Source organism: Papio anubis, chromosome 20 (assembly GCF_008728515.1).
Source record: "Papio anubis isolate 15944 chromosome 20, Panubis1.0, whole genome shotgun sequence".
Classification (NCBI taxonomy): Eukaryota; Metazoa; Chordata; class Mammalia; order Primates; family Cercopithecidae; genus Papio; species Papio anubis.
In genome coordinates this window covers 19,773,415-19,793,020 of record NC_044995.1, presented here as the reverse complement: position 1 = coordinate 19,793,020, position 19,606 = coordinate 19,773,415, and the positions used below count along the sequence as shown (strand labels likewise).

Sequence of the window (19,606 nt, the reverse complement as noted above, 5' to 3'; positions counted from 1 at the left end):
AAATGTGATGCCAAAACACATACGCCAGATACTCTTTAATCCCACTGTTGGGAATCTGCACAACAGAAACAAAAGAAGGTAAAACTAGAGTTCCAGGTGAACATTAGAAACAACTCGAATGTCTGTAGTAGGTAATGGCTCAAAATACAGACACATTCCATTCTAGAAATATTCTGAACCTTACAAAGAATGGGTTACATCTTTATGTACTGACCTGGAAAGGTATTCATGATTACTGTGAAAAGGACAAGATGCTGTCAAATGTCCGTATAGGGGGTAAAATCTCCTCCAAACACATGCAACAAACACTTTCTGTGTACAGGCTGTTTGACCATAAAGGAAGAAGAAATACACATACTGGTTATCGCAGAGATTTGAGGGAGGAGAGGAAATTGTTTTCATTTTATTTATGCTATATTTCACTGGTTTCAGTGAAACATGTAATTTTAGAAAATTTATTCTCAATAACGGTTAATACAGTAACTCAGAAACAGCATTAAAATGAAAGCAAAATTTACACTTTAATTAGTTTTCCATTTTCTCACTTAAAAACATTTGATTTTCAAGGATTACGTAAATAAATCAATACTAATGAAACATGGTGGCTTACCAACATTTTCCTTAAATAAAACAAAGACAATGTATATTTCCATCAACAAATTTCATGCTAGACTAGGATGGGGAGGGAGGAGAGGAAACCTGACTGGCTTCTCACCAGTATGAAGAGTCTGACGTAAGTTAAGTTGTAATCCATGATTAAATGCCTTCCCACATTGATAAGGTTTCTTTCCAGAATGAATTCTCTGATGGTGCGAGAAGCTTGAATGATAGCTAAAGGCTTTCCCACACTCCTTACATTCATAGGGTTTCTCACCAGTATGAATTCTTTGATGTTGAATAAGGTGTGAATGAAGTCTAAAGGCCTTACCACATATCACGCATTCATGAGGTTTCTCACCAGTATGAATTCTCTGATGTCTTTTGAGGTGTGAACACTGTCTAAAAGTCTTCCCACATTCTTTACACTCATAGGGTTTCTCACCAGTATGAATCCTCTGATGTAGGGTTAGTTGTAAGCCATCACAAAACGCCTTCCCACATTCATGACATTCATAAGGTTTCTTGCCAGAATGAATTTTCTGATGGTGCGAGAAGCTTGAGTGATAGCTAAAGGCCTTCCCACATTCCCGACATTCATAGGGTTTCTCACCAGTATGAATTCTCTGATGTATAGTAAGATGTGAGCGATGCCTAAAAGTCTTTCCACATTCTTTACATTCATAAGGTTTCTCACCAGTATGGAGTCGCAGATGTTCAGTAAGTTGAAAGCCACGAATAAAAGCTTTCCCACATTGCTTACATTCATAGGGTTTTTCACCAGTATGAAGTCTCTGATGTTGAGTAAGCTGTGATCGCTGTCTAAAGGCCTTCCCACATTCTTTACATTCATAAGGTTTCTCACCAGTGTGAATTCTTTGATGTAGAGTAAGTTCTGAGCCATAATTAAAGGCCTTCCCACATTCGTTACATTCATAGCGTTTTTCACCATTATGAATTCTTAGATGTTGTTTAAGTTGTGAGCAATGAACAAAGGCCTTCCAACATTCTTTACACTCATTGCATTTGTCACCATTTTGAATTGTCTGTTGTTTAAAAACGCATGGTGTATTAACCATTTCCGTGCATTCTTTACATTCGGAAAGTTCTTTAGAATGAGTTCTTTTGTGGTGACTAAAATATAAATGGTAACTGAAGATTTTTCTACACTTTTTACATTCAGAGATTTTCTCTCTATCATAAAATTCTTGAGTGAGTAAAGTATGTTGGCTAAAAATGGGCATGTTTTCATGGTTAATCATAAGTTGTCTAAAATAACCCTCCTCTTGTCCCTGATGTTGCTCAAAATGACAGTTGCCTTCCCAGATATCTCTGAAAATTGATCTCTCAGGACTATGGCTTTTAAATTCCTCCATGTTAACCCACTGGAATAATTCTGTTTCATAAATATCACTTTTTGGAGGTAACTTCTGGGGCTCATCTCTGGACGCCAAGTCTGAAAGATAAGAAATACATTTCAACTCCTGATTTTGTACTATAAGAGAAATAAAATATCTATGGTAGCAATGAGAGATAACTACAAATAATTCACATAAGAAATAAAAGGCTTTGGAGAACTCTTACGTGGGTAAAGGAGCACAGGGAAATGAGAGCACTCAAATGAAGGAGTTAATTAGGGAAATAGTTCAATGGTGCTGAAATTTTGATCCGCCTCTGAATTACCTTGAGAGTTTGCTGCAATTATGGATGTTTAGGAAACATTCTAAATCAACTCAATCAGAATTTAAGAGAGTTAGTCTTAGAATGAGGTCAACCGAGTCCAAGTCCATATGCTTAACACTATCAGGCCAAAGGTTTATGTGGCAGATTGTCAGCTGTTGCCAAATATCTATTTTCCTTTTTAAAAAATATCAATTGAACCCACGGCTTTTTATTTGAGAATAAAGCTGCCAATATAAACTCTGCATTTCCCAAGCTCCTTTACAGCTGGGAATGCCATGCAACTTGGGTTCTGCCTAAAGAAATACAGAAATATTATGTAATACCATCTGAGTTCTTTCCTTAAGAGTCAGGTGGCCCAAGCCCTATATTGCTTGCTTTCCCTCTTCCTCAACAAAGCTGATGGCAATATTGATTTGCTGTCATGTCTGTCACATAATGGTTTTGCAGAGTAGGTACCTTTCCAGCTTGGATTTTAATGCAAGAGAAAATTAAATTTCTATGCCCGGGTTATAGACATTGTATCAAAAAAAGAAAATGAATTTAAACATCTATATGGTTTCAATCACAATTGTTCTGGGTCTCTGTCACAAGCAGCTTAATCTACACACATACAAATACAGCTTCCCACAGAAATTTTAAAACTTCAGCTCCTTGTCATAAGAATACATGGCTTCTGCTAACCAATATAATCTCATTTTGAGTTCAATTCCTTTTTATTCATTAGGCTATAACAAAATTAATCTGTCAACAACTAGGACATGCCAAAGCTGTTCCTATGTTAGAGCTTCATAGCCTCTTCCATGTGCTAAGAATCTTTTTGCCTAGATTTTTTATAAAGCGGGCTTCATTTCATCCAAGTCTCAGAGTAAAAGTCACTTCCTCAAAAATGTATCCCCGATAATATTACCTAATGGAGTCCTTCCTGAAGTACTACTGGAATTACATATTCATTTATTATTCATCTTTTTAATATTTGGCCAGGCATGGTGGCTCATACCTGTAATCCCAGAACTTTGTAAGGCCTAGGCAGGTAGATCACTTGAGGTCTGGCATTCGAGACCAGCCTGGCCAACATGGTGAAACCCTGTCTCTACTAAAAATACAAAAATTAGCTGGGCGTGGTGGCACGTGCCTGTAATCCCAGCTACTGGGGAGGCTGATGCAAGAGAATTCCTTGAACCGGGAGGTGGAGGTTGCAGTGAGCCAAGATCATGACACTGCACTCTAACCTGGGCAACAGAGTGAGACTCTGTCTCAAAAAATATATATATATATATATATGTGTGTGTGTGTGTGTGTGTGTGTGTATTTTTTTTTACCCATAAAGCTACTCAAGGATAGAGAAATCACTATAAAACCAACCTTTACAATATAATAAGTATTCAATAATCAGTTGCTGAATAAATGAATTAAATTATTAAGGAAAAGGAATTAAGATGAAGAGAAACAATACAAAGATAACAGTTGACAATCATAATAATTTAATGCCCTTAAATTTGTAATAACTACTGAATATCTCTCCATGTTTCTATTCACTCCTACATCTACTGCACTGATTTTATATATAAACACATACGTGCGGCCGGGCGCGGTGGCTCAAGCCTGTAATCCCAGCACTTTGGGAGGCCGAGACGGGCGGATCACGAGGTCAGGAGATAGAGAGACCATCCTGGCTAACACGGTGAAACCCCGTCTCTACTAAAAAATACAAAAAACTAGCCGGGCGAGGTGGCGGGCGCCTGTAGTCCCAGCTACACGGGAGGCTGAGGCAGGAGAATGGCGTAAACCTGGGAGGCGGAGCTTGCAGTGAGCTGAGATCCCGCCACTGCATTCCAGCCTGGGCCACAGAGCGAGACTCCGTCTCAAAAAAAAAAAAAATAAACACATACGTAAATAAACCATGTACTTGCTTATCTATAACAAGCCACTCCAACTGAGTGGCTTAAAACAGTAAGCCATTTATTATTACTATTACTACTGCTGTTGTAATTATTAGTGAAGACCAAGTCATGCTCTGTCACCCAGGGGAGAGTGGGTGCAGTGGTGCAATCACAGCTCACTGCAGGCCCGACCTCCTGAGCTCAAGAAATCCTCCTACCTCACTCAGCTTTTGAAGAAGCTGAGACTATAGGGGTGTGCCACTATGCCCTGCTAATTTTTAAATCTTTTTTTTTTTTTTGTAGAGAAAAGATCTCACTTTGTTGCCCAGGCCGGTCTTGAACCCCTGGTTTCAAGTGATTCTCCTGCCTCAGCCTCTCGAAGTGCTGAGATTATAGGCACGAGCCACCACACCAGACCCATTTATCATTATTGTCTTTCAGTCCCAAGGATTAACTGAGCTCAACCAGGCATTCCTTACTTGGTGTTTCTCCAGTGACAGTCACACATTGGTCAGGCTGGATCATTCCAATAGCTTCCTCACTCACATGTCTGGTACCAGACCTGAGGAAATATGTAAAGCTTGGGACTGTACCAGCTGTGATGCCTGGGGCTTTCTATCCTTATGTGGTCTCTGTACATGGTATGCCCAGCATAGCTGTTTCAAGGTAACAGATGCCCTCTTACCTGCAACTCAAGACTCCAAAAGCATATGGGAAATGCAGGGAGGGAGGGAGGGTATGTGAGCATATGCCAGGCACAAGCTGTCTACTTTTATGACCTAGCCTCAGAAATCACAAAGTATTTCTATTTGTTGGAAACAAGTCACTTAGGGCTGTCCCATTTTCAAAGCAGGAAGTTAGACTCCATTTTTTTTTTTGGTGGGGGTGTTCGAGGACTGTCACAGAAATGGCAGACATGGTGTGTGTGTGTTTTTTGGTGGGGGAGGGGCACAGAGTCTTGTTCTGTAGCCCAGGCTGGAGTGCAATGGTGCGATCTCGGCTCACTGCAACCTCTGCCTCCTGGGTTCAAGCGATTCTCCTGCCTTGGCTTCCCAAGTAGTTGGGATTACAGGTGCCCACCACCATGCCCAGCTAATTCTTGTATTTTCAGTTGAGACAGGGTTTCACCATGCTGGCCAGGCTGGTCTTGAACTCCCGACCTCAGGCGATCCACCCGCCTTGGCTTCCCAAAGTGCTGGGATTAAAGGCATGAGCCACCGTGCCCAGCCAGCAGACATATTTAAAACAACCACTACACTCACACACATACTTATTAAGCACAGATATAAGCACACACACACACTTTTCTACATCACTTCCTTACAGAAGACGTTTTTACTAAGTGAACATACCTGTGAAACCACCACTTAACCAAGAAACAGAACATTACCAGGAACCCAGAGCCCTCAAGGCCCTTCCCAGGCTTACCTTACCCACCAAAGGTAAGCAGTATCCTGCCTTCTTACACCATGCAGTGGGTTTTTGTCTATTTCTGAATTTCAAATAAATGGAATGATATAGGATGTACTTTTTTTCTCCAGCACCTTCTGTCCAGTACCATGTGTGAAGTTCATTTGTAATATTACATACAGTAGTAGTTTCTTCATTTTCATTACTATATAGCAGCAGTACGCAATGGGTGGTCCCAGGACCATGGAGGGTACCTGAGACCCTATCAGGAAGTCTATAAGGTCAAAGCTATTTTCATACTAATCCTGAGACATTTGTCTTTTTTACTTATTCTCTTACCACTGGACAGGGGAGTTTCTGAGAGACTACTAGAATTGTGATAACATCACATTCTGAAATCTAACAGAATGCGTGATTATGTGTTTCTGTGTGTTCTAGAAGTTTCTATAGTAGGTTTGGGGAATAAACATGTACGTTCAGAGATTAGTTTTGTTATCAGTACTTCTACTGTGCTCTTAAAAACTGTATTTTATACCTGCTTTTATGTCTGTAGCCTCATTATTGTCCAAGAAATTATTGTGAAATCCCCAAGTTTTCCATGTACCTACATGGAAACAAAAGAATACTTCATTTTAGAATAATATTTTATTATACAATAAAAAGAGAATATGTATTTCTTTTTTTTTAATAGAGTTTCGCTCTTGTTCCCCAAGCTGGAGTGCAATGACACAATCTCGGCTCACTGCAACCTCCGCCTGCCAGGTTCAAGCAATTCTCCTGCCTCAGCCTCCCGAGTAGCTGGGATTACAGGCACGCACCACCACGCCTGGCTAATTTTTTGTATTTTTAGTAGAAATGAGGTTTCACTGTGTTAGCCAGGCTGGTCTCAAACTCCTGACCTCAGGTGATCCGCCTACCTAATCCTCCCAGAGTGCTGGGATTACAGGTGTGAGCCACCGTGCCTGGCCGAGAATATGTATTTCTTATACTTGAAAATGGATGTTGGGTTTTTTTGTTTTTTTGTTTTTTTGGAGACAGAGTATGTGTTTTTTGGTGGGAAAGGGGCACGGAGTCTTGCTCTGTGCCCCAGGCTGGAGTGCAATGGTGTGATCTTGGCTCACTGCAAGCTCCACTTCCTGGATTCAAGCAATTCTCCTGCCTCAGCCTCCCAAGTAGCTGGGATTACAGGCGCAAACCACCGTATCCGGCTAATTTTTGTATTTTTAGTAGAGATGGGGTTTCACCGTGTTGGCCAGGCTGGTCTTGAACTCCTGACCTCAGGTGATCCCCCCGCCTCAGTCTCCCAAAGGGCTGGGATTACAAGTGTAAGCCACCGTGCCTTGCCAGTTTGTTTGTTTTGAGATGGAGTCTTGCTCTGTCACCCAGGCTGGAGTACAGTGGCACAGTCTCAGCTCACTGCAGCCTCTGCCTCCCAGGTTCAAGCAGTTCTCTGCCTCGGCCTCCTAAGTAGCTGGGATTACAGGCACATGCCGCCACATCGGCTAATTTTTTTTGTATTTTTAGTAGAGATGGGGTTTCACCATGTTGGTCAGGCTGGTCTCGAACTCCTGGCCTCAAGTGATTCATCTGCCTCATCCTCCCAAAGTGCTGGGATTAGAGGTGTGAGCCACCGTGCCTGGCCAGGTTTCTCTATTTTTTGAGACTACTTTTATTATTAAAATATCTGGCCTGGTGTGGTGGCTCACATCTGTAATCCCAGCACTTTGGGAGGCTGAGATGGGAGGATTACTTGAGTCGAGGAGTTTGAGACCAGCCTGGGCAACATAGCGAGACCTTTTCTCTACTAAAAAAAATAAAAAGAGAAATATCGTTGGGTGTAGTGGTGTGTACACCACCTGTGGTCCCAGCTACTTGGGAGGCTGAGGTGGGAAGACTGCTTGAGCCTGAGAGGTCCAGGCTGCAGTGAGCTGTGATCACTCCACTGTACTCCAGCATGGGTAAGAGTGAGAGACCCCATCTCAACAACAAAAAAGTTCTGTTGTACAACCCTGTGCCCACACTTGACAACACTGCATTGTGCACCTAAAAATCCACTAAGAGGGTAGATCTCATGTAAAGTATTTACAACACAAGAAAAATTTTAAAAGTGTTTACATATTTAATAAATACTTTTTTCTATTTCTTAGCACATAGTACCAATGTAAATAAATATTTATGATAGCAATCATAGTTAAATTTCTCAATATTTGTTTTTGAGAAACACTTTATTATTTTTTGAGAAACACTTTATTTCCCACTTTATTAAGGGAAAATTGACAGTTAAAATTTATATATTTAAAGCATACAACCTGATGATTTGACATACATTTACATTGTGAAATAATCACCACAGTCAGCTAACTAACATATTCATCACCTTATATAGTTAACTGTTTTCTTTTTTTTTTTTTTCTGGTGAGAACATTTAACATGTACCCTCAGCACATTTCAAGTATACAATACAGTACTGCCAACTAGAGTCATAATATATTATGTCAGATCTTCAGAATCCACTCATCTTGCACAACTGAAGCTTTATTTTATTTATTTATTTATTTATTTTTGAGATGGAGTCTCGCTCTGTTGACTAGGCTGGGGCGAACTCAGCTTACCGCAACCTCCGCCGCCCGGGTTCAAGTGATTTTCCTGCCTCAGGCTCTTGAGTAGCTGGGACTACAAGCATGAGCCACCATGCCTGGCTAATTTTTGTATTTTTAGTAGAGGCGGGGTTTCACTATGTTGGCCAGGCTGGTCTGGAACTCCTGACCTCGTGATCCACCTGCCTCGGCCTCCCAAAGTGCTGGGATTACAGGCGTATGTGCCCGGCCGCATAACCGAAGCTTTATACTTTTCGACCAACATCTCCCCATTTCCCCTACCCGTCTCATTATTCTGTTCTCTGCTTCTATGACTTTGGCTATTTTTGGTGCTTTCCTTTTTTTTTTTTTTTTTTTTTTTGAAATGGAGTCTCACTCTCACCCAGGCCGGAGTGCAGTGGCATGATCTCAGCTCACTTCAACCTCCACCTCCTGAGTTCAAGTGATTCTCCTGCCTCAGCCTCCTGAGTTGCTGAAACTACAGGCACACCCCACCATGCCCGGCTAATTTTTGTATTTTTAGTAGAGATGGGGTTTCACCATGTTGGCCAGGCTGGTCTCAAACTCCTGACCTGAAGTGATCTACCCGCCTCGACCTCCCAAAGTGCTGGGATTACAGGCGTGAGCCACCGTGCCTGGCAAGATTTTGACTATTTTGTTGTTGTTGTTGCTGCTGCTGTTGTTGTTTGAGACGGAATTTCACTCTTGCTGCCCAGGCTGGAGTGCAATGGTATGATCTCAGCTCACTGCAACTTCCGCCTCCCGGGTTCAAGCGATTCTCCTGCCTCAGCCTCCCGAGTAGCTGGGAATACAGGTGTGCGCCACCATGCCTGGCTAATTTTTTGTATTTTTAGTGGAAACGGGGTTTCACCATGTTGGCCAGGCTGGTCTCGAACTCCTGACCTCAGGTGATCCGCCCGCCTCTGCCTCCCAAAGTGCTGGGATTACAGGCATGAGCTGCCACACCAGGCCAAAATTAGACTTTAGGAAAGTTTGTATTGGCCCCTGTGAGCTTGACAGCTTCCAAATACTTAAAAGACTTTTCTGACTAGATGAGTGGTGTTATTAACAAGTATGATTTTTTGGCTATTTTATAAGAAAATGTGTCAAAGTCTGGAAGATCTGCATAACTAATTGGAGCAATATTTTCCAAATAACTACAAAACAGGTACCATAGATAAGAGAACCATTCAAAGAACAAGACAGACTAGTGAGTTTTAATTTAATAGATTAAATTCAGAGGCCGATGTGAGATCCACCTATCTTCTTTTAATCCCAGCATTAAAGAAATGTGCAAAAAATGAAAAACATTGCCACTTTTCACACTAAATATTTTTGTTTTGTTTGGAAAACATAACTGATTTATGTTAACATATAGTTCATTCTCTTTAAATGAATTAAATGAATATTTCCTTTTTCCTAGATTTAATTTATAATACAGTTAATATTGAAGGATATAATCTACATATGCAAGAGCTCTTGGGGTTCTCAATAATTTTTAAGAGCATAAAGGCATCCTGAGAATAAAAAGTTTGAGACTGATAGCTATATACAGCACTCCATTCTAACACAATTTATTTGTCCATACACCTAATGATGGACATTCTGATTGCTTCCGATAGTTGATTATTATGATTAGTGCTGCTATGAACATTCTTGTACATTTCTTTTAGTGGAAATAATTACTCTTTTCTGTTGGGTATGCACATCGGAGTGAAATTGCTGCATCATAGGATATAAATTTCTTCAGCTGTAGTTGACATTATGCAACAATTTTCTAATTTAGGCCAGGTGTGGTGATTCATGCTTGTATTCTCAGCACTTTGGGAAGCTGAGACAGGCAAATCTCTTGAGGTCAGGAGTTTGAGACCAGCCTGGCCAACATGGTGAAACCCCGTCTCTACTAAAAATACAAAAATTAGCTCGGTGTGGTGGTGGGTGCCTGTAATCCCAGCTACTTGGGAGGCTGAGGCAGGAGAATCGCTTGAACCCAGGAGGTGGAGGTTGCAGTGAGCTGAGATGTGCCAGTGCACTCCAGCCTAGGTGACACAGCAAGAATCTGTCTCGAAAAAGCAAAAATAAATAAATAAATAAATAAATAAAATTCTAATTTAAAATTCCATCAGGCTGTCAGAGAGTTCTGGTTCTTTACATCCTTATCAACACTTGCTATTGTCAATCTTTTTATGTTTAGTCATCCTGGCATGTGTGTTTACATCGTAGTATAATTTGCAATTTCCATAAGGACAAATGAGGCTGAGTACTTTTTTATGTTTATTGGCCAACTGGATATCTTTAATAAACTGCCATCCAGGCCTTTTGTCCATTTTTACTGATTTTTAATGTAAAATTCATGTAACGTAAAATTCACCATTTTAAGCATTTTAATGTACACAATTCAATAAGTTTTAGTATATTCTCAATGATGTGCAACCATCACCATCATCTAATTACACAACGTTTGCATCACTCCAAAAAGAAACCTAAAACTCACAGTCACTTCCCACTTTCCCCTTTCCCCTGTCTGGACAACTATTAATCTGTTTTAGGTCTCTGTGATTTTGCCTATTCTAGACATTTTATATAAATGGAATCATACAATATGTGACCTTTTGGGTTTTGCTGTTTCCACTCAGCATGTTTTCAAGGTTCAGCCAAGTAGTAGCATTCATTCCTTTTTATGGTTGAATTGTATGGATATACCACATTTTGTTTATCCATTCATCAGTAAATTGGACATGTGGGTGATTCCTGGGTTGTCTTTTCTTTCTTTTTTTTTTTTTTTTGAGACGGAGTCTCGCTCTGTCGCCCAGGCTGGAGTGCAGTGGCGCGATCTCTACTCACTGCAAGCTCCGCCACCTCCCGGGTTCACGCCATTCTCCTGCCTCAGCCTCCCGAGAAGCTGGGACTACAGGCGCCCGCCACCACGCCCAGCTTTTTTTTTTTTTTGTATTTTTAGTAGAGACGGGGTTTCACCGTGTTTGCCAGGATGGTCTCGATCTCCTGACCTCGTGATCCGCCCGCCTCGGCCTCCCAAAGTGCTGGGATTACAGGCGTGAGCCACCGCGCCCGGCCTGGGTTGTCTTTTCTTAATGATTTATAGAAACTTTGTAAGTTCTATATATGACCAAGTTATGCATTACAGATGTCTTCACCCACTCTAGGACTGGCACTGGCACTTTCATTCTCTTAGTAATATATACATATATGTGTAATATACATGTGTGTGTGTATATATATTTTTTCTTTTTTTTTGAGACAGAGTCTTGCTTTGTCACCCAGGCTGGAGTGTAGTGGCACAATCTCAGCTCAGTGCAGTGCAACCTCTGCATCCCAGGTTCAAGTGATTCTCCCACCTTAGCCTCCTGAGTAGCTGGGATTACAGGTGTGCACCACCATGCCTGGTTAATTTATATGTTTTAAGGAACAAAAATTCTTTTTTTTTGAGACGGAGTTTCGTTCAGTCACCCAGGCTGGAGTGCAGTGGTGCGATCTCGGCTTACTGCAAGCTCCGCCTCCTGGGTTCACGCCATTCTCCTGCCTCAGCCTCCCAAGTAGCTAGGACTACAGGCGCCCACCACCACGCCCGGCTAATTTTTTGCATTTTTAGTAGAGACGGGGGGTTTCACCATGTTAGCCAGGATGGTCTCGATCTCCTGACCTCATGATCCACCCGCCTCGGCCTCCCAAAGTGCTGGGATTACAGGTGTGAGCCACCGTGCCTGGCAGGAACAAAAATTCTCAATTTTAAGTAATCCAATCCCAAGGTTACGAAAATATACTCATATTGTCTTCCAGAAATGTAATTTGTTTTTTTTTTTTTTTTGAGACAGAGTTTTGCTCTTGTTGCCTAGGCTGGAGTGCAGTGGTGCAATCTAGGCTCAATGCAACCTCCGCCTCCTGAGTTCAAGCGATTCTCCTGTTTCAGCCTCCCAAGTAGCTGGGATTACAGGCATGTGTCACCACACCCAGCTAATTTTGTATTTTTAATAGAGATGGGGTTTCTCCATGTTGGTCAGGCTGGTCACAAACTCCCGACCTCAGGTGATCTGGCCGCCTCGGCCTCCCAAAGTGCTGGGATTACAGGCATAAGCCACTGCGGCAGCCAGAAATTTAACTATTTTGCCTTTCCTATTGAGATCTATAATCCACCTGGATTACATATTCTGATGTGAGGTCAGAATCAACCTTTCTATTTTTCCAGATACCCAATTGACTCAGTATCATTTACTGAAAAGACCATCCTTTCCTTACCTTTGTCTTAAATCAAATGACTGTATAAATTAGCCATTTTCTCTGTAGTCCACTGCCATACATATTTCAACTCCTAGAACTATATTGAAACAACTCTAGCTAAGGTCACCAAGAAAATCACCTTGCCAAAATCAGTGCTCAAGCACCCGTTCTTACTCTACCTAACTCGTCAGCATCACAACACACCTAATCAATCCCTTTGCTTCCTGTATAACATATTCTCCTGGTTATCTTCTTACTTCTCTGACCACTTGTTTTCAGTTCCCTTTAACACATCCTCCTCCTTTCCCTGACCTCTAAATGTTGGAATGTCTCTAGCCAGCCCTCCTCTCAATGTACACTCTTTCTGTAGGCTTAAATACAAGCCATACACAGGTAGTCTTACAATATACCTCTAGTATTTTTAGAAAAAAAATTGTGGTAAAATAACATATAAAATAGAATTTACCATCTTAACCATTTTTAAGTGTATACTTCAGTAGTCGTATGTGTATTCATATTGTTGTGCAACTAATTTTCAGAACTTTTGCATTTTGCAAAACTGAAACTCTATACTGATGAACAACTCTCCATTCCCTCCTAGCCCCAGCTACTAGCAACCACCATTCTGCTTTCTGTTTCTGTGCACCCAACTACTCTAAATACCTCATATAAGTTAAATCATACAATATTTGTTTTTTGGTGACTGGCTTATTTTACTTGGCATAATGTCCTTAGGGTTCTTCAAAGTTAAAAAAAGGCCGGGCACAGTGGCTCATGACTGTAATCCCAATACTTTGGGAGGCTGAGGCGGGCGGATCACCTGAGGTCGGAAATTCGAGACCAGACTGACTAACATGGAGAAACGCCATCTCTACTAAATATACCAAATTAGCTGGGCGTGGTGGCGCCTGCCTGTAATCCCAGTCGCTTGGGAGACTGAGGCAGGAGAATTGCTTGAACCCAGGAGGCAGCCCTTGCGGTGAGCCGAGATCCCGCCATTGCACTCTAGCCTGGACAACAAGAGTGAAACTCCGTCTCAAAAACAAAAACAAACAAAACAAAACAAAACAAAAAACCCCATCAGTTTGCATCCCTACTTTCAATTATTTTACATATATACCTAGAAGTAGAATTTCTGGATTATATGGCAATTCTATTTTTAATGTTTTGAGAAATTACCATATTGTTTTCCACAGTGGCTGTATGAGACAGCTTGGATATGTGTATCCCCTCTAAATCACATGTTGAATTGTAATCCCCAGTGTTGGAAGTGGGGCCTGGTGGGAGGTAATTGGATCATGCGAGTGGTTTTCTCATAAATGGTTCAGCACCATTCCCTGGGTGCTATCGTCATGATGGTGAGTTCTCATTAGATCTGGTCCTTGAAAGTGTGTGGGCTGGGTGCGGTGACTCACCCCTGTAATCCCAGCACTCTGGGAGGCCAAGGCGGACAGATCACCTGAGGTGAGCAGTTCAAGACCAGGTTGACCATCATGGTGAAACCCTATCTCTACTAAAAATACATAATTAGCTGGGTGTGGTGGCGGGCGCCTGTAATCCCACCTACTCAGGATGCTGAGGCAGGAGAATCGCTTGAAACCAAGAGGCGGAGGTTGCAGTGAGCTGAGATTGCACCATTGCTTTCCAGCCTGGACAACAAGAGTAAAACTCCATTTCAAAAAAAGAAAGAAAAGAAAAGAAAAGAAAGAAAGAAGGAAAGAAGGAAAGAAAGAAAGAGTGTGGCACCTCCCCGCGCCCCTACTCTCTCTCTTACTCCTGCTTTCACCATGTAAAGTGCCTGCTCCTGCTTTGCCTTCCACCATGAATAAAAGCTCCTTGAGGCCTCCCTAGAAGTTGAGCAGGGCCATGCTTCCTATAAAGCCTGCAGAACCATAAGCCAATTAAACCTCTTTTCTAATTACCCAGTCTCAGGTATTTCTTTACAGCAATGCAAGAATGATCTAATACATTGTACCATTTTACATTCCCACCAATAGTGCACAAAGGTTCCAATATCTCCACAATCCTGCCAACATTTGTTATGTATTTTTTTTTTTTTTTTTTTTGAGACGGAGTCTCGCTCTGTCGCCCAGGCTGGAGTGCAGTGGCCAGATCTCAGCTCACTACAAGCTCCGCCTCCCGGGTTTACGCCATTCTCCTGCCTCAGCCTCCCGAGTAGCTGGGACTACAGGCGCCCGCCACCTCGCCCGGCTGGTTTTTTGTACTTTTTAGTAGAGACGGAGTTTCACCGGGTTAGCCAGGATGGTCTCGATCTCCTGACCTCGTGATCCGCCCGTCTCGGCCTCCCAAAGTGCTGGGATTACAGGCTTGAGCCACCGCGCCCGGCCCGTTATGTATTTTTTTTACGTTAAGCATCCTATTGAGTGTGAGGTGATATCTCATTGCGTGGTTTTTTTTTGTTTTCATTTTTGTTTTTGTTTTTCAGACACAGTCTCACGGTCACTCAGGCTAGAGTACAGTGGTGCGATCTCAGCTCACTGCAACCTTTGCCTCCCAGGTTCAAGTGATTCTTGTGCCTCAGTTTCTTAAGTACCTGGGACTACAGGCACATGCTACCATGCCCAGCTAATTTTTGTATCTCTACTAAAAATGGGGTTTCACCATGTTGGCTAGGCTGATCTTGAATTCCTGACCTCCAGTGATCCACTTGCTTCGGCCTCCCAAAGTGCTGGGATTACAGGCATGAGCTACCGTGCCCAGCCTCACTGTGGCTGTGACTAGCATTTCCTTAATGGCTAGTGATTTTGAACATCTCTTCATATGCTTGTCGGCCCCAGCAGAACGAGACGTACGGAGCAGATCAGAATAGCAGTGTAATGGTTCTGAAAACTAAACTGGCATTGGAACTAAAGCCTACAAAAGTAGATCAGATCTTTCCTAAATCTAACAGGATAACTACTTGCTCAAATTGATTAAATAGAATCAAGACTCTCTGAAACATAATAACTGAAATATCCAAGGTACAACTGAAAATCATTTGTCATACCAAAAACCAAGAGAACCAAAATCTGAAGAAGAAAAGGCATTCAACTAATGCAAATACAAGGATAACTCACATTTGGAATTATCTGACAAAGACTTTAAAACATACTTCACAAAAAGGCTTTGCCAATCAATTATAAATTCTCTTGAAACAGTATATTTTATTATTTACTTATGGTTTTTTTTGAGACAGAGTCTCACTCTTGGCGCCCAGGCTGGAATGCAATGACATAATCTTGGCTCACTGCAACCTCTGCTTCCCGGGTTCAAGCAATTCTCCTGCCTCAGCCTCCTGAGTAGCTGGGATTACAGGCTGGGCCATCATGCCCAGCTAATTTTTTGTATTTGTAGTAGAGACGGGTTTCACCATGTTGGCCAGGCTGGTCTTGAAATCCTGACCTCAGGTAATCCACCCGCCCTCGCCTCCCAAAGTGCTGGGATTACAGGTGTGAGCCACCTCGCCTGGCCTGAGCCACCATGCCTGGCCTGAGCCACCACACCCGGCTGAAACAGTATAGTGCAAGCTTAAAAACTGCTAGGAAAGTAGATGTTAAATGTTCTCCCACACATAAAAAAATAAGTTTCTAAGACAACTATTGTGGAAGAACAAAAAAAGAAGCATGTGAGGTAATAGATATGCTAATTAGCTAGAGTTAATCGTTTCACGATATATACATATAACAAAACATTATATTGTAGGCCATAAATACATACAATTTGAATTTTTCAATTAAAAAATAATTTATAAAATAATCCGGCTGGGCTTGGTGGCTCACGCCTGTAATCCCAGCACTTTGGGAGGCTGGGGTGGGTGGATCCCAGCATCAGGAGTTCGAGACCAGCCTAACCAACATGGTGAAACCCCATCTCTACTAAAAAACACAAAAATTAGCCGGGCGTGGTGGTGGGCACCTGTAATCCCAGCTACTCAGGAGGCTGAGGCAGGAGAATCACTTGAACCCGGGAGGCAGAGGTTCCAATGAGTTGAGATTGTCACTGCACTTCAGCCTGGGCAACAGAGTAAGATTCTGTCTTAAAAAAATAAAATAAAATAGGCCGGGCATGGTGGCTCAAGCCTGTAATCCCAGCACTTTGGGAGGCTGAGACGGGCGGATCACGAGGTCAGGAGATCGAGACCATCCTGGCTAACACGGTGAAACCCCGTCTCTACTGAAAAATACAAAAAACTAGCCGGGCAAGGTGGCGGGCGCCTGTAGTCCCAGCTACTCGGGAGGCTGAGGCAGGAGCATGGCGTGAACCCGGGAGGCAGAGCTTGCAGTGAGCCGAGATCCGGCCATTGCACTCCAGCCTGGGCGACAGAGCGAGACTCCGTCTCAAAAAAAAAAAAATAAAATAAATAAAATAAAATAAAATAAAATAAAATAAAATAAATAATAATAATAATAATGGGTTGAAGAGGGAGTCTCAAAGGAAAAAATATTCAAAACAATTATAAATACATACATACATCCTTTATATATATGAATATACAGAATAATAAGACCACCACATACAACTTACACTTATAACTTCAACAGATTAGAAGATATGGACCAAATGTTTGAAAATCACAAACTACCAATACCCTGCTAAGATAAAACAGGTAATCTGAATAGTCCTACAACTATTCAATAAACTGAATTTATAATTAAAAAGTCCCCAAAAAGAAATCTCCAGGTTCAGACAGTTGCACTGGAGTTTACCAAACATTCATATAATGTTTTACACAATTTCTTCCAGAAAACAGAAAAGACAACACTTCTCAACTCACTTTATAAGGCCAGTATTACTGTGATACCAAAACAAGACTACGGTGACACAACAAAGAAAATAAACATCAATATCTTTCATGAACTTAAACGAGAAAATTGTCAACTAAATTTTAGCAAGTCAAATCCAACCCAACAATGAATAAAATGCATAATATACCACGACTAAGTGGGATTTAGTCTAGGTATAAGAAGCTAATTGAATATTTAAAAATAGTTCAATATATTATATAAATATGATAGATAAGAAAAATAACATGATGACATCAACACTAATTCATATTCAAAAAACAACCTCTGCCAGGCACGGTGGCTCACACCTGTAATCCCAGCACTTTGGGAGGCAGAGGCGGGCGGATCACCTGAGGTCAGGAGTTTGAGACCAGCCTGGCCAACATAGTGAAACCCTGTCTTTACTAAAAAAAAACAAAAAAAATACAAAAGTTAGCTGGGTGTGGTGGTGCGTGCCTGTAATTCCAGCTATTTGCAAGGCTGAGGCAGGAGAATCCCTTGAACCTGGGAGGCGGAGGTTGCAGTGAGCTGAGATCACGCCACTGCACTCCAGCCTGGATGACAGAGCAAGACTCCGTCACCAAAAACAAACAAACAAACAAAACTATAAAATGTCTAAAAAATAAAATCTTAAGGACCTTTGAGTAGGCAAACAATTATTAGACTGGACACTAAATACACATACACACACCAAAAACACAATTCATAAGAGAAAAGAAGATAAATTAGACCTCATCAAAATTAAGAACTTTTGCTCTGCAAAGACCCTGTTAAAAGGATAAAAAGACAAATTACAGGGCAACCCACTGGGGTCCCCTTCCATGCTGTGGAAGCTTTGTTCTTTCACTCTTCACAATAAACCTTGCTAAAAAAAAAAAAAGACAAATTACAAACTGGGAGAAAATATTTGCAGGTTATATATCCAACAAAAGCATTCTGTCTAAGATACAAAAAAAACTTTGAAAACGCAACAGTATAAAACCAACCAAATTAGAAAATGGGCAAAAGGCATGGAGAGACATTTCACTGAACAGGATAGACAGATGGCACACACAGATGTTCAACATTATTTGCCATTAAGGAAATTCAAATTAAAACCACAATGAGATATAATTACCCACCTATTAGAATGGCTAGAATGAAAAACAATTAGAACACCAAGTGCTGGCTATGATTAAAGAAACTAGATCACACATACATTGCTGGTAAGAAAGTAAAATGGTACAAAGATTGTCAACAATAATTTAGCAGCTCCTTGAAAAACTAAAAATGAACTTATTACACTACACAGCAACTACACCCTTGAGCATTTATCGTAAATAAATGAAGACTTATTTTCACATGCACAAATTTGTACATGAATGTAAAAAACAAAAAACCCATATATATGTGTATGTGTATATGAAATAAAAGAAAAAAAAAATTTTCAAAAGGGCAAGTATTGCAGGATTCTATTTATATAACATTTATGAAATTACATAATTATACAGAGAACAGAACAGTGGTTGCCAAGGTGTATTAGTCTGTTCTCATGCTGCTGATAAAGACATACCCAGGACTGGGTAATTTATAAAGAAAAAAGTTTAATGGACTCACAGTTCCACGTGGCTGGGGAGGCCTCACAATCATGGCAGAAGGCAAAGGAGGAGAAAAGGCACATCTTACATGGCAGCAAGCAAGACAGAATGAGAGCCAAGCGAAAGGGGAAACCCCTTATAAAACCATCAGATCTTGTGACACTTACTACCACGAGAACAGTATGGAGGAAACTGCCCCCATGATTCAATTATCTCCCACCTGGTCCCTCCCACAACACATGGGAATTATGGGAGCTATAATTCAAGATGAGATTTGGGAGAAGACACAGCCAAACCATATCACAAGGGATAGGAAAAAGAGAAATGGGACAAGTATAGCTATAAAGAGGTAACACAAGGGAGTCTTGTGATGGTATTGTTGAGTACTTTGACTATTGTGGTGGTGACACAAGGCTACATGTGATAAAACTGCATAGAGCTATAAATATACACACAGGAATGAGTGCATGTATAACTGGTGAAATCTGAGTAAGTTCTACGAATTGTAGCAATGTCAATTTTTTGGTATGGTATTGTACTATAGTTGGATAAGGTATTAACCCTGGGGGAAGCTGCAAAAGGGGTGCACAGGACTCCCCTGTACATTTCTTTGCAACCTCTTGTGAATCCATAATTATTTCAAAATAAAGGGTTTTCTTAAAGAAAATCCATGCCAAGGAAAAAGCCTAACCAGGTATTAAAAAACTGGTAAAGGAATGTTATCTTTACATTAAAACATGTATGAGAATATGTATCATTTTTCCATGATTCCTCTCTATTAGTTTCTTAGGGCTGCCATTAACAAAGTCCCACAAACTGGGTGGCTTAAAACACCACAAATG

At 41.2% G+C, this 19,606-nt stretch overlaps 1 protein-coding gene across 5 annotated transcripts in view; it reads right to left on the bottom strand.

The window, feature by feature from the left end:
- Positions 1-502: 502 nt before the first annotated feature.
- Positions 503-19,606, bottom strand: part of ZNF461 (zinc finger protein 461) — a 34,361-nt gene continuing 15,257 nt past the window's right edge. For 3 of the 5 annotated variants that reach the window (XM_031659558.1, XM_031659560.1, XM_017952901.3), the window contains exons 5-6: positions 6,106-6,174; positions 503-2,053 (exon numbers count right to left, since the gene is read on the bottom strand). In XM_031659558.1, the coding sequence (XP_031515418.1) occupies positions 663-2,053; positions 6,106-6,174 (1,460 nt within the window). In that variant the 3' untranslated portion in view covers positions 503-662. Of the gene's footprint in view, positions 2,054-5,688; positions 6,082-6,105; positions 6,175-19,606 lie in introns of those variants that run through there. The other 2 variants (XM_031659561.1, XM_031659559.1) reach the window with 2 other exon arrangements.